At 34.4% G+C, this 15,867-nt stretch overlaps 1 protein-coding gene across 1 annotated transcript in view; it reads left to right on the forward strand.

The window, feature by feature from the left end:
• Positions 1-15,867, forward strand: part of LRP1B (LDL receptor related protein 1B) — a 1,792,829-nt gene that overhangs the window by 1,463,218 nt on the left and 313,744 nt on the right. Inside the window, exon 43 of the mRNA XM_030883038.2 lies at positions 418-622. Coding sequence (XP_030738898.2) covers positions 418-622 — 205 coding nt within the window. The remainder of the gene's footprint in view (positions 1-417; positions 623-15,867) is intronic.

Raw genomic sequence — 15,867 nt, forward strand, 5'->3', positions numbered from 1 at the left:
AATATTGTTAGGTTAAGAACGATGTCCAAAATGATAACAACACAGGATCTGCTGAAGCATTATAATAATAAGTTAGAGTATATTTGAAGTTCATAGAAAATTTAAAATAACTATTTTTGTCCCTGATTAAAATAAATCTTTACTATGCATCAAACTGATTCAGTTTAATTAAGTTACTATTTGAGAGATAATTGTTTTTCAGAAATATTTTCCAGGTCATTTAAGAAACTGAGAAAAAAATATATGCAACTATAATATACATATTTCCCCTTATTACTAAAACTTCCTCAAGGGTCATAGAATATGAGATAAATAATTTTGCTTCTTTTTAAATAATCTGACATTGCCATGTTTCTACTAATGTTGTTACTGGTAATGAAAATTTTAATCTATTACCACAATTTTCATTTTAATTAGTTTAATGTTTTGGACCAACTGGAATGAGCAGCATCCAAGTATCATGAGAGCTACTCTGATTGGGAAAAATGCTCAAGTGGTGGTCAGTACAGACATACTCACTCCAAATGGACTCACCATTGACCACCGTGCAGAGAAGCTGTATTTCTCAGATGGCAGCCTAGGAAAAATTGAAAGGTGTGAATATGATGGATCCCAGAGACATGTAAGTTAACTGAGAATTTCTTGATTATGGATTTGGAAAATGATACATTTGGAAAATACATGCTTTATAGTGCCTAAAATATGCATATTAAGGGATTTCAAAATAGCTAATTGTTCGAACCAATACAACTGATTAATCTGTTCAGTGAAAAACAAAACAGCAGGTAAAATTTTGAAAACTTTCTTAAGTGCATTTGCTACCATGGAGACAGTCCAACTCTTATGGAGAAACAATAACTGATTTTCTCCTAGTTATGAATTGAATTGGTATTGTTAGAGTGATTTGCGTAAACTTCATTGTTATTTATAATTTTTTAAAATGTGAAATGAAATTGGTTAGCTGCCCTAGGATAAAAGAACATTGGAAAGTAATGAAATGATCCTCTGTCTGTGTTTGGGTCCTCAAAGCAACCTCAGAAGCTTTGAAGAGAGAAGAGTGGAATTCCTTTCACAGGCTCATTCTCTGTCTCTTTTCTCTGAATTCCAAATAATATGTTAATGGGAGTGTCTTTATGCTGCCCCTGGAGAACATTTACAGGAGATATTTAGGGCCTGTAGAATGGTGAACGTCCAGTGCCTCACTTTATCTTATGAGGACGGTAGCCCTTGGCATCTGGGAAAACTCAGGGTTTAGAAGGGTAGGGTCTGGTTTGTTACACCACTGGAGGAATCTACCCCAGCCCCTCTTCACCAGTGCATGCTTGAATGACAAAATGATCCTGAGGCTCTTAGCTCTTCCACTGAGCTTCTGGAAGGACCATGTTCATGGGCCATATTTTCTCTATCACAACTACAGTGCCTTATGGTATTAAAGCAACATAGAGAATACGTATGAATAGCTGTGGCAGTATTTCAATAAAACTTTATTTACAGAAGCAGGCAACCAAACAGCAGGCCATATTTGCTAACACCTGATTTATACCATTAAACACACTGTTTAATTCAATTGAGTATATACCTGTACGTATATATCTACATATTATATGTAATATAGATATAGATATCTATACTTACATACATATATAATATTAAATATGTATATATACACACGTTATATTATATAGTGTAACATAGATATTTATCTTAGGGCAACTAACTAAAGGTATATATACATATATGTGCATATTGCATATACATATATTGCCTATATGTATATATGTGTGTATATATAGATATGTATATGTGTGTGTGTGCATGTATGTGTGTGTGAGTTTCTTGAAGAAGGAACAAATGCATTTATTTACATTCTAGTATAGGCACCTCATCTAATTGTGGAGTGGATACTTCAAGTAGCAGTGATATAGTACAGTTGAGTGCTTAAGGAAAATTGAAATAATCAGCTAAGATCTGATGAGTTCAGTTTGTGCTAAAGGTAATAATTCTGATCAAAGAATTCTTTGCCTAAATTCTTGGTCTATCTTTTCAATTAAAGGCCATGTGACCTAGGGCAAATTACTTAGTCTTTATGAATTCTAGTTTTCCGACATGCAAATTTCAGGGTTATTATGAGGATATAGTGTGAAAATATATGGCTCAGAATACAGCAAAGAAATCCTAAATGAACTTAGTGGGTAATGCTTTTGAAAAATAGGTAAATCATTATCCTGGATATGGTATTATTTTGTATTATGGCCTAATACAGAAAATGCTTCTGTAACTCCTTCTAACAACATTTTGTCCACTTTAACTTATTTTTTATATACATGGTTTTCTTTTCCCTCCTCAGTCTACTGTTATGTATGATACTTATAGCTACTCAAGGTGATCCAGTAATCAGATCGCTCTGATCTAAATAATTCAAAGGCTTTCTTTTGACATTAAAAAAATATGCACAGTTATGATTCCAGCTCTCCATTTCCCATCCTAGTCTAAACCAGGATAATTTCTGGCTGGTTGTAGTTAACAATGCTATATTGTACATTTGAAGTGGCTAAGAGAGTATATTTTTATAGTTTTTACCGCCAAAAAAAAATTGTAACTATGTGAAGTGATGGATATATTAACTAAACTTATTGTGGTAATCATTTTGTAGTATATACATATATCAAATCATTATGTTCTATACTTTAAACTTACATAATGTTATATGTAAATTATATGCCAGTAAAGCTGGACAGAAAGATTTCTGTCCTGTAGAGATGACAATGTTGAGTAGAGAACATTACTTTAAAGGATACGGGTGTATTCCCCCATACAACATTGATCCATTTTGTCTCAAAGTTAGAACTACATAATCCTTTTCCTCTTCTCCAGTAAATCAGCTTTACCATCAAAATTACTGGTTGGGCCTAAAAATTGGGAAAATATTTCAATGTTTATTACGTTCTTACATGAATCTCACTATTTTGCTGGTTTTCCAGATTCTATTGCCAGTGTTGATCATGGGTACCTTGAATTTACCACCAACTTATATACTCTTTGTGATATCCATTGTTTCCTATATTTTAGTCATGATTTTACAACTAGAACTTGTTATCTGTTCCTGAATTCCATTTTTTAATTGACATGAATTTCTGAATACTTATTACACTTTAAATTGCCTGTTTTCGTGAACAATCAGCTGTTTATATAATCTTTTACTAATATAAGCGTAGAATTTTGAGGCTGAGAGTATAACTGAGGAGCTAGGTCATCTCCTATTATCTTTAGAAAAGGTTAAATATGCAATCTGGCTTATGTTTCAAGATTTTAAAAAAGGATATTTCCTGAGGAAGAAAGAAATACTACTTATTCTGAAAAAAATATTCTGGGGATATGGCGTAATATTATAGAAGTCTCAGAAACTCTAAAAACTCTTCTATTATCTGATAACTGTTGAAAAAGTGGACCAATTTGTCTAATACCCTATCCATTCACTCCCCAGTTTTATATTTTTAATTACATTTACAAAAGTGTGAACAGTATCAATTATTAATTTGATTTGTGCCTATCCACTTGAGTTGAAGTCTTGGAAATCAAAGGATACCTTCTGGAACAGATTTCTTTTTAAATCCTCACAGAACCTAAGAGCTCCTTATCTGAAAAACTTGAATGTAACCAGTTCATTCATTCTAATCTTCATTCGATCTCTCTGTACCAGGCCCTTTTGTTTATGTGTGTGTGTGTTTCCTACTATGTCTGTTCCTCACTCCTATATGGTTCCCCTTGGGCAAAAATACTAATGTAATTGATATATATCCATCCAATTACATATATATATATACACACACACATATATACATATAATGCACATGCATGTATACATATATATTTAAAATAGATCAAGTAACCAACATAATGAATTTCATTTTTACATTTTTGGAATACACTATACAAGGCACTGCAGAAATGTGTGATGGGGTATAATCATGGAGTTAAAAAGAATGACATTTAGGAAGTAAAAATATAGAAGGTTAAAATAGTCTATGAAAGACTTAAAATGCCAAGAAATATAAGAAGAGTTGTAAAACATTGTTTAATTTATAAAGTCAAAAAGAACTGAGACAATGCAATATAAATGAGTGGCCAGAGAAATAATAATTTCAGAAAGAAACATTTCCTTTGCATAGATGTATATTTTCTAGCTTTGGATGACACAGATGATCATAGAGCCTATAGAGAGATCAGATATCCCCAGGGGAGGTGACAGATTGGAAAGAAGCTAGACATTAAAATCTGAAATATTTGAGAAAGCATCTTCTTTAATGAAAAGAAAGCAAGCTGTTTATTAAGTTAATTGATAAAGTTTGGAGAGATTCTTGTAAATCTAGGCATTTTGAGCCTACAAAGTCAGTACAGTGCTATTCCTCTCCCAAAGTGTGTTTGAAGAGCCCTTCTTCTCTTGAATTTCCATAGGAATTAAACTGTGGTCAAGCACTGTTTTTAAACTCTGGTTTAAACAGTCTGATAGGCTTAATTCCTGCATTACATCTTAAAGCCTTTAAATGCTCATGTACATTATAAATCTTTAGAATGGAACACAGTTATGTAGCTTTGTTCTTATCAGGAAATCTTTTTTTTTTTTTAACATGGTATGCCATGGGCTTAAGTGTTTGTAGGGATTTGAAAAATACTGATATACTATTTACCAGTCACTTAGTTTATTAGAGGAATATTATAGAACCCATCACTAATCAGTAGATTAGGGAAAGATATCCTTTCAAACATCAAAAGAGAAATCAGAAAAAAAATGTGTTTTTTAAAATACATTTTACCTTTTCTATTATAGTTATGTGATAATATTTAGCTAAACAAATTCATTCATAGGTTTAATTTCTTTTGTCAAACTCAGAGTTAGATTTTATTTTTCTGTTTCATCTTATAGTGAGGTCATAATAAAATACAGGTACACACAGTTTAAATCTGACCTGTATTGATAAAAATATACAATAATTGGCTGGGTTTTTTTAAAATTTTAAATACACATTAACTTGTATGGTGGTCCTACCTATAAATTTTATTGAGGAAAGCATTCTCTGTCTAACCATATACAATTGAATGCTTTTGTGTGATCTAGTTATTAGGGAAAAAAACAGATAATAATTTCATTCTGTTTTATTTTTATTTCTGTTCTATATCTGTTGTTCCAGTAGATGAAACAATAACTAATGTTGACAGGGGCTAAGACAGCATGATTATAGCCTTTCTCTCTGGTGTTACCCTGTAAGTGTTAATCATTTCTTGGAAGGCATCTGCTACCTGAGTGACACAAACCCTTCCAGAAGAGATGTTGTTTATATTCCTAGAAATTGCAATTGCTGATGTTTCTTACTTTTGACATTCTTTTAGAAACTTTGTCCAGAGTTCTTTTTTTTTTTTTTTTGGTTTGGTTTGGTTTTTTTTCAGAGTGTATTCCCAGGCAGAAAAAATAAGTCCTAAGACCTATCTTTAGAATGAGAAGGATACAGGATAATCTGTCTTCTAGATAAACACATTCTGATGACATGAACTCTTTTGACTGACAATAGGAAAAATAGTTTTTTTTTAATTAGTCAATTAAAAGTAAGATCAAACACAAGAATATTTGATGTCCTATTTTTTATGGCACCAAATATTTTCTTTCTCCTTATAGAATCAGTTATTTCATTCCATAAATGAGTCAAGAAATAGATCTATCTATCATCTCTCTCTCTCTCTCTATTATATATCTATCTATCCATCCATCTATGTCTTCTACCTAATCTATAAATGTCTATGCTATCTACTCTTTTTGACAATATAGTTTTATTTATGCTATGAAACCTAGAGAGCCCGAACTCTGAAACTTATAGAATAAGTTTTGATGCCCAGAAAAGTGAATTTTCTGACGACATGTTAAGTTTGAATTAGTCAGTTCAAAACCATATCCTGTCACCAAAGAAAAGGCACTGTGGTTTCAACTTTATAAAACATGTAAAACATTTTAATTTAACAATTTAAATGTTTGATTTAAAAATCAATGTCAGCATAAGTAGTCACTAAAAAGTTAAGTGAACCGGAAATTTTTCCACCATTAACTGGAATAATCCAGTATTATTTCACAAATTAGGAAACTCAGACCCCAAAAGGCTACATTAATTTCTAATGTTCCTGTGTCCAATATCTAATGTCAGTTATAATTCCCAGCTCTTTATTAAAGCCAATATTATTGTTATTATTTATTTTGTTTATTATTATTTTTTTATTATTATTTAATTTTAATTTTTTGGCCGAGCTGTGCAGCAGGTGGGGATCTTAGTTCCCCAATCAGGGATCAAACCCGCACCCCCTGCAGTAGAAGTGTGAAGTATTAAACACTGGACCACCAGGGAAGTCCCCCAATGTCCCTTTTTTTATTTTAAAAATGTTCTATAACATTCCCATTCCTATTGAAAATGAAATTTTGTATTATATCTATATATAGGTAGATAACTTTTCAAAACTCAAATTAATATCTAAGTATAAATAAATAAATAAATATAAAGTAATTTATAATAAAATAGGACATATTCCAATATGTAAATGTACAAAAATAAGAGAGAAAACATGAGGAAGTGATCAAGATCTTTTCACTTATGCCTGGAATCATCATGAATGTGACAGCTGTGAAGGCAGACTCATATCAGGTGTGTTGTACTGGATACTCAAGTACTGAGAGCAGTGCTGCCCTGGGTGATGTATTTTCAAAATTGGTAATGAGTTCTTGATAAAATTCTAAACAAAATGAAGTGAAGCCATCCCTCAGTTTACATGGAATGTGACTGCCTCCATTGTACATCACTAAGATGGAAAATTGTTTTAAATTAAATATGAAGAAAAGTCTCCTGACAGCAAGTGATCTTTCTACTCTGTCTCTAATGCCTCAAACACATGGGATGCTGGGCCTGTCAACAGCTAGATGGACCATAGCCAAGAAGGAAGAGTGTCTGTTTGTTAGTGGAAGCATTCTGTGAACTTGAATTCTAACAGATGAGCCAATGGAATATAAGGAACTGACTGTATCCATTGTCTGCTGTATAACAGGCGTGCAGTCAGGTATATTACAAATGAGTCCATTGACTACCAAATCCTGTAGGGCTGCTGAAAACTCAGGTGTTTTATTGCCTTTGATGTATCTTTGAATTAAAGAGGCACCATTCAATATTCAGATTATTATATCCAGTATTATCTTCTATACATTTCAAGTGTCCTTGGATATTAATAGTATTCAGATTACAATCTGAACTTAACAACTTCCTAATATTTAAATAATCTTAATAACTTTCTAATCTTTAAGGATAATAAATGAATAAATAGAAATGTAATAAAAGAAAGAATAAGACAATATAATTCTATGAATCAATTAAAAATGATGACATGAAATATACCTATTTCATGGGAGATTCAGTATCTATGAAGTGAAAAACACAGATTGAACAAATTAACACACTGTCACCCAGTGAACCTGGACATTGTTGTTTTACTGTATGAAGTTCTGAATCTTATTGAAGCCTTTTGTCTTAACTGGCTTTCTCTGACACACCACTCTGGCAGAGGAAAGTAAGAGCTCCTGCCTTGTTACCGTCAGGTGGAGGAGGAAGCCTAGGTCCCTCACCTAGCCTCTGGTTGACATCTGAGGCAGAATTGGGACTTCTCTACTTCTGGATGGGGATGTGAGTTCCAGCTCCCCACTGGGTGTCCACTGTCACCACTGTGGAGGTGACCTCATTACCACCGATGACATGGAAATCCAGATTCTCCTCTGTGCTTCTTCTGACACCACTCTAGTGGGGAGGGGGTGGGTCCGGCATTACTGCCAGGTGTGGGTGGAAGTCCAGTCTCCCAACTTGGCCTTTGCTGGTGGGGGTGTGGATGGGTCACAGTTTTTTGTTTTTTTTTTTTAATGTGGTATTTGCCTAGAGTAGAGCAGTTACCGTCTAAAATTTTCTACCTTACTAGTTAGAATCTTGCCTGGTCTTTTGGCTTCAGAGAGTAGACTTCTGTTCTTTTCTGTGCATTTAGCATTTTGGCATTTCTGGGTTGCCAGCTTATTCAGTTCCAAGTCTGGGATATATGAGGCAAAAATAAAACCCCCGGAACTCACCACCGTGTTGTTCCTTAGTCCCGAGGTCCATAGCTGGGCTGCTTTCTCCTCTCCACCTTTCAGTCTTCTTATATTTGTTTTATATATATTTTCCAGGTTTTTTAGCTGTACTTAGTGAGAGGAATCCAGAAAATATGTCTACTCCATCTTCCCAGAAGCGGAAGTCAGTGTGCTTATAGATTTTTAGAAATTCAAAATAGAAAAAAGGATATGCCTCATATTTATTGTTTTATAAAATATTTTTAAAGATATAAGCTATGTTCTACAAGTCTCTAAAACAGCAAAATGTTTGTCTGTGTATTGACAGTAGATCTAATTGAGGTAAGATTTATTAAATCACACATGATGTGACATGATTTACTAGAATCCAAAGACATTGAAACACTGGTCCTCCATGTGAGAGAAACAAAGGTTGTGGAAATAAAGATGATGAATTGTGTTGTCTAAATTTTATCATCTTTAACTCTATGATGTGTACACATTATCACCGAGTGAATACAATAAAGTACATATGGTGATTATGACATTGCCAAATACAGGTGCCGGAGTGAGAATAAGAAGGGAGGGGGAAAAATGTGAAATTGGCGTTAGATTAAATTGTTTTAATTCCTGGCTCTGGTTATAAAGAGATGTATGATCTTTAGCAATTAAGTGTATCTTTTTGAATCTCAGGCTCTACATATTGAGCTAGGTTCAAAATTTTCTTCCAAATTTAACCTTTTATGACTCTACCGTTGGTTATGTGGAACTCAACTAGATCAGTCTTTGGATATATCTTTTCACACATTAATATGCATAATAAATGATGCCACATATTGTTTATTTTAACAAACAGTTAAAACAGTTAACTGTTAAACAGTTAACTGTTAAACAGTTAACAGTTTAACTGTTTAAACAGTTAACTGTTTAACTGTTTAACAGTTAAACAGTTAACAGTTTAAACAGTTAAATTTTAACAGTTTTAACAAAAGAGAACATACTCCCTTTCAAGAAGCAGTATGATGTGGCAGAAATTAACAAGGTTAGATTGTAGAAACAGACATGTATTTGAAACTTGCATCCTTGACATATTGTTTAATAATCGTGGGGCATTTTCTTAACCTTTTTGTGCCTTAGTTTCTTCTGTAAAATAGGACTAATAGTTTATGCCTCACAGAGGATATTTTGAAGAATTAGCTTTTATTATATGCAACCTGTTACCTGACAACAGTCGACAAATATTAAATCTTATAAAACTCCCCTTGAATAATGAAAATTAAAAAATAAACTAAATTAAAAATTGTATAACGATATTCACTACACACATATAAATTTATATGAGCATGAATTATATCAATTAGACTAAATCATAAATTACCTCATTGCCTCTTCTATAGGATTACTAGCATCTGAAGAGTAAAATTTGTTTTTCATCTTTGTCTCTCCAAAGCAAGTAGCCCAAAGTCTGGTACATTGCTGTATTCAGCAAATATTTGCTGAAGCAATGAGTAAATGGATGAATAAACTGAAAGAAAAATTATAACAATGTTTCCCTGAAATAAATGAAAAAGTAAACTACTTAAAAAAATAGACCAAAATCAAAACTTATATATTTCAAAGGCCTCAGCCATCCAGAGTAATTTTCTGAAAGCTGTACAACTGATATTCCTATTTCGTAAGGTAAGAATGTTATTGCAGTAGGGTTAATGGTGTTTAGTTTTACCACAATCCCTTTGATTTAAATCCACATACATTTCAGTGATGGTTCAGCTTGGTTAGTCGTGCAAATTAAAGTGTTACTGAAGCTGGACTCTCTCCATAGAGATGTGTTCCTGCAGGAGAATAATGGTCAGTATCCAGGGCAACTAGTGTATTCACCCAGAAAATAACAGGTGTTCCCTCAGCATGTGATGCTGATACTGATGGATTGATTTAATATTTCTTGGAAGATTTCAATTTGTTAGGCATTAGACAGAATTTTCAAAAGTAGCCACCTGTCCCACCTGCCTCATTGTAGAAATTTAAATACAAAGATGAAAAGAACAGATAGCTAAGGAAAGCCATCCTGCACACACACACGTGTGTGTATCTATCCATATCTATATCTACCTATTCTATATCTATATGTATAAATGAGCATAATGCTTTCAGATTATTTTTCTTTGCAAACTGAACAGAAGGATAAGCAAATAAAAAAGTTTAAAACATATTTTCTTTGGTGAAATAAATTAGTAGATATGGGAAGAGTAAGAGATTAAAAATTTTTATATTTAAATTCAGGAAATTCTGATTTAACTTACGTGAATTTTTCTCTTCTCTGAATTCCTGATTAAACTTTTGAATTGTTCTTTAGCTGATTTTAATGTGTTTCTTATTAGTTTTACGTGCATGTAAGTCAACATGAATTTATTTAAGCTTGAGACAATATCTTGAATTTTCTTTCTGTGTTTGGCTCTTGAAAACATTTAGAATGCCAGCAAACTGATTAAAACCAATTAACTAATTATTATTTCAACTATTTAAAAAATTATTTAAAGTAGTTTACAATAAAAGCTCAGGTATAATATGACTGTAAATAAATAACAAAAGAGTAAATTTATTCCTGAGCTTCCCAGCAGCCAAGTCATTAGGGCAACCTATTAAGTTATACAGTACTTTGATTTAGTGTAAGGGGACAAAATTGTTTAGCCAGAAAAATAGATGTTTGCTGTGGCCCTAAGATGCAAGATTATTGTAATGAGATCTTTTATTTACATGAGAACCTTTGAGAATATATAAAAGCTAATGAAAATTAAAATGCTAAATAATTTCTACTGGCAGATATGAACAAATCATCAAAAGAAATATGGCTGGCCATCAACATGTAAAATACATTTAATAATTTTCAATTAAGTTGTTCAATAAAAAGACAAGCTAATATTTAAAACTAAATGAAGTTAGTAAGATACAGGAGCTGAGTTATTGTGTAATTATTAAAGATCAAAAAATAATAAAGAAAAATGGAGGGGAAATGTAAATAATGTTAACTAAAGGTATATCTTGGAAGTAAGACTAAATTATTCATACGAAAAGGGGAACTGTTAATAACAAGCAATACTTCAGATTCTTAGGCTAGTATTTCCACCAGGATTCAAACAGAATCCTATGACCACTAATGTAGCAGCTGCAAATTTGTATAGTCAATAGTTTATCCTGCTAAGATGGAAATTCCAGACATTGAGGGCCAAAGTATCCAGGTGTTTTCCTCCAGAATTAGGCACTGGAGCTGAGCACAAGTGAGGAAGGAAGGGCAAATCACTTCATGTGGTTCTACTGGCCATTTTGGAAAACTGAGACTATTCAGCTGACCCGGCCTTCTACTGCTGGGGCTGCTGAATGGAAGGAACATTACAGGGCTTGTTAGTTGAATAAAAAATAAACACCCCAGAATAACACTGCCTTGGGCAAGAGAAAAGAGCATACATTTCTTAATTTGTCAATGATATGCTAGAAAAAGTAGAACAATTTCTTAATGCCAAATGTACAATAGAATCTCCTGGGGAGCTTTTGTGTAATACAGTAGCTGAGCCCTCCCCCACGCTCCACCCCAGGACAATTAAATCAGAATTCCTGGAAGAGGCATGGGTTTTAATTTTAGTTTCCGGTTGATTTTCATGTGTAATCAAAATTGGGATTTACCATAATAAGCTGTTAGAAACATAAAGGAGAGTTTACTCAATGTGTAATTGAATATATGCTAAATGAGAATATCTATATCTGTATGTCTATATCTATATATTTAAAATCCTAGTTTGGATCTCGCTTTCCTGATTCTGAATTTCTAGGAGAGTTGGCATAGGAATTATCCCAATTTTGGTCTTCACAGTGCCTAGCACATTTTCCCCCAAATATGGAACTCTTATCATTGTTATTGGGTGATACACAGAAACATCGTCAATTTAAAGTTAATGACATAGTGTGAAAAACCATTCTATTCTTAGTGTTTTTGCAGTCCTCTGACTTTGGAAGAAAAATTAAGTTTGTTGCTATATATATTTAACACCCCTGTGTTGCTGTTACTGAGAGAGAGAGGGAGAGAGAGACAGAGACAGAAAGGGCAGGGGAGAGAACTCAGACTAAATTTTGGTGGGTAATGGTATTTAATTGTAATTTGATAGCATTGTTTCCATTTCTTTGTAGATATTTTGAGATTTGCATTCTATTTCTTTTAACCGATACTGAATTTCCCTTTATATAATGAGTCAATTTAATGAACAGTTCAAGATAAATGACAGTAGAAGTTGTATTCAGATACGGGAAAAAAAATGTGAAAACATTTTTCTCCATTCACATTTGTAAAAAAACAGAGCCTGAAGCAAGAGTTTATATTTTGATTCCTTATTAGACATGCAATCCCAGGAAGTAGTAGTGAGGGAAGAAAAGAATGGGCTGAGAAGGAGGAAGAACATTTATGAAGAGGTGTGCTACAGAGCTGGCTACTTCTTAGTATCAAGTGCAATGGATTTCTTCATCTCCTGAGACCATCTTCAGAGAGACCATATAATCTATTGCACTTTAGTATAGTCCATTGGCAAGTAGTGTCAAGGAAAGGAGATAAATATATCTGCTGGCCCTTTTCTCTTGGTCAGAGATTTGACCCATGGGTTATTAATTTCCCACCATCCTGGGGAGTGGTCAGAGCCTCTAGGCACAGGCATGAAGTGAGAGCACTGTGCCCATATGAAGTTGTTTATCACATTAACTATAACCAAAAAAAGAAAGAAAGGAAGAAAGAAAAAGTGGTCATGAATTCTACAGCCAGCTGTGGCTGAGAGTATCCCGATGTGTTAAGTAAGGCATGTGTAATACAACAGCATTCAAGTGACTAAAGACTGGGAAACATTGTCCTAGCAAGGAGTGCTCATTCAGGACAAGGGACTGTCACAAAGGCTTTATTCTGACCCTTGAAAATTTTTAATTTGTATAAACAGTACTCTTGTGTGTTTCAGTTGTTTCATAAAGGGTTTTTAATAATAGCATTTAATAATAGCTACCATGCCTAATTGTTTTAGTCTTCATTTGACATAATTATGACCAAAGCAGCTATTATTATTTCAGTTTTGCCAGTGAAGTAGTTGAAGCCCTGAAAAGTTAGCCAATTTGAGGTCAGAAATTAAACCACGTTCATAAGACACAAGGGTCCAAGTTCTTTCATCTGCAGTGTATCATCTTACAAGTCCATGATCGTTCCAAAAATGAATGGCCTTGCATATTTGCTACCTTTTTTCTGAACAGTTTTGTCATTAGGAAAGCATTAGCATTTTTTAGTGTGTTTTAAATGCACTGATCCTGTTCTTAGACTAGAAGATATACAAACCTAAGATTGGGGGAATGTGTTACTTAACAAATAAATGCTTCTCAAACTTTAATATTCATTCAAATCAACTGATAATCTTGTTAAAATGCAGATTCTAATTTAGTAGGTCTGGTTTGGAGCCAGAGATTATATATTCCTTAGAAGTTTCCATGCTTTTAGTAGCAAAGGTGTAAATGTTATTATCTACAAAATTTTATATTGAACTATAGATATCTGTAACGTACAGTACAAGTAGTGAGGCAATCCTCAAACATTATGTGGCAGAGTTACTCTAAATATATTAAAAATATTTAAATCCTGAAGTTTCTAGAAGGGGAAATAGCAGCATCGGTATGGGGCAGGAGGAAGGTAAGGGGTAGCCGTGGAGAAATGGTGTTACTGAACAAAGTCCGTGTGCTTAGTGCACAGTGAGGCCAAACAAATCAAAAGTTCAGAGTTTGGAGCAGAGTATGGTTTATTGCAGGGCCAAGCAAGGAGAACGAGTGGCTCATGCTCAAAAACCCCGAACTCTCTGATGGTTTTGGGGGAGAAGTTTTTATAGGCAAAATTTGGGGTGGGGGCTGCAGAGTATGTGACTTTCTTCTGATTGGTTGGTGGTGAGGTAGCAGGCCGGTGCTCCAGGAGTCTTGTGCTCAGCCTAAACTTGCCATCCTCCGCTTGGGTGGCGTCTTAGTTGTGCAGAAAAAGTCAAAGATATTGTTCTGTATATTCCTTGAGGAGCACCAGGACCCTGCCAAGGCTGCACTATTGTTTCTTAACTGCTCCTCCCTCGTTTCTGCATTCCCTCCCTTCCCTGATTAGCAGCTGTTTGAACCTGCCCTTTGGAACTCAGGGAAGGTCATGGAGGCTGAATGAAGCCCATTTCCTACAAGCAAGAAACGGGGCGGGGGGGGGGGGCACGGAAAGGCTTTGTATCCAGGAGCCCCACAGGGTCCTGCGTGGTTTCAGTGCAGAACAGAATTTGACTACAAATGCTCCTGTGTTGTCAAACAGGCCCAGCTTTATGATGAGACAGATGTAGTGAATGAAGTAATTTTTATCTAGCTCAATAAATGTTCATTGAATGAAAGGAAGACAGACTTAATTATCAATAATTACCATAGAAAAACAAGTCATAGGAAAAGTAATAATGTTACCTTGATTTATCCGTCTAAAGCCATTTAGAAAATTATGCGAAAGAAGCTTTCAATTCTGACTTCAGGTCCTCCTACTCTGTCTTCTTATATCAAACTTAAATAGAGGAAGTAAATAAAAGCAACAATGCAAGGTTCATGTCTGTAACTCAGCTCCTGGAGGCCTCACCCTGCTGATATACTGCTGTAATAAATTACACAACTGGTGTGTTTCTTTTGATTTATTACTGCAATAGATCATGAGTGTGATGACTGACATAAACGTGTTCTGTAGACAGCTGGGCTTCATGATATTTTATTTCTTTTTCCTCATTTTCAAGTGCTTAGTTTGGAAAGTAAGAAAGAAAACAAACTGACAAATGCAGGAAGATGTTTCTGAAGCAGCCTTCCCTATAGACTCTTGAAGTAATAGCTTTTCAATTGAGAAATCCCAGTGCTCTTCTTGCTTCCAGTCCCTCTCAAAGGACTGTTTAAAAAAGATTCTTAGGCTTCCCGGGTGGCGCAGTGGTTGAGAGTCTGCCTGCCAATGCAGGGGATGCGGGTTCGTGCCCCAGTCCGGGAAGATCCCACATGCCGCGGAGAGGCTGGGCCAGTGAGCCAGTGAGCCAGCGAGCCAGCGGAGAGGCTGGGCCAGTGAGCCATGGCCGCTGAGCCTGTGCGTCTGGAGCCTGTGCTCTGCAACAGGAGAGGCCACAACAGTGAGAGGCCCGCGTACCACAAAAAAAAAAAAAGATTTTTAAAAAATACGAACTCACATGAATTATGTTTTGTGAAATCAAGCTGTAGGACTCTTTCTTCTTTTTTTTTTTGACTGTGTAAATACATAATGACAGACTTCAGCTGCATTTCCTTATTCTTTGAGCCATTATGAGCTATCATGGAAATTGGTATTACAGACATTTAAAATCAAAGTAATTACCTAATAGGCTGTTATACCCCTACTTTGAAAAGGAAAGTATTTATTCTCTCATGAGTCCAATCATTTTCTTAAACTTAGAATTTTTGTTGAGGTGTAAATTATCTCTTTTTCTTTCACGGTTGAAACCGTGCTTTGTCATGGATCCTGAGAGCATTTCTGCAGTTGTACACACTAGGCCTTGTAATAATGTATGTGTGATCTACTCTTTCTGCAATTTTTATCTATCTGGAGAGCTGTGTGAAATACGTGTATTATTTGATCAGAAGAATTTCTTTGTCCCTCATCAACATTTAATATTCCCATTCTTTGTTTTGTCAAGAACTGTGAAGCTTCTGAGATG

The sequence above is a fragment of the Globicephala melas genome, chromosome 7 (genome assembly GCF_963455315.2).
Source record: "Globicephala melas chromosome 7, mGloMel1.2, whole genome shotgun sequence".
NCBI lineage: Eukaryota > Metazoa > Chordata > Mammalia > Artiodactyla > Delphinidae > Globicephala > Globicephala melas.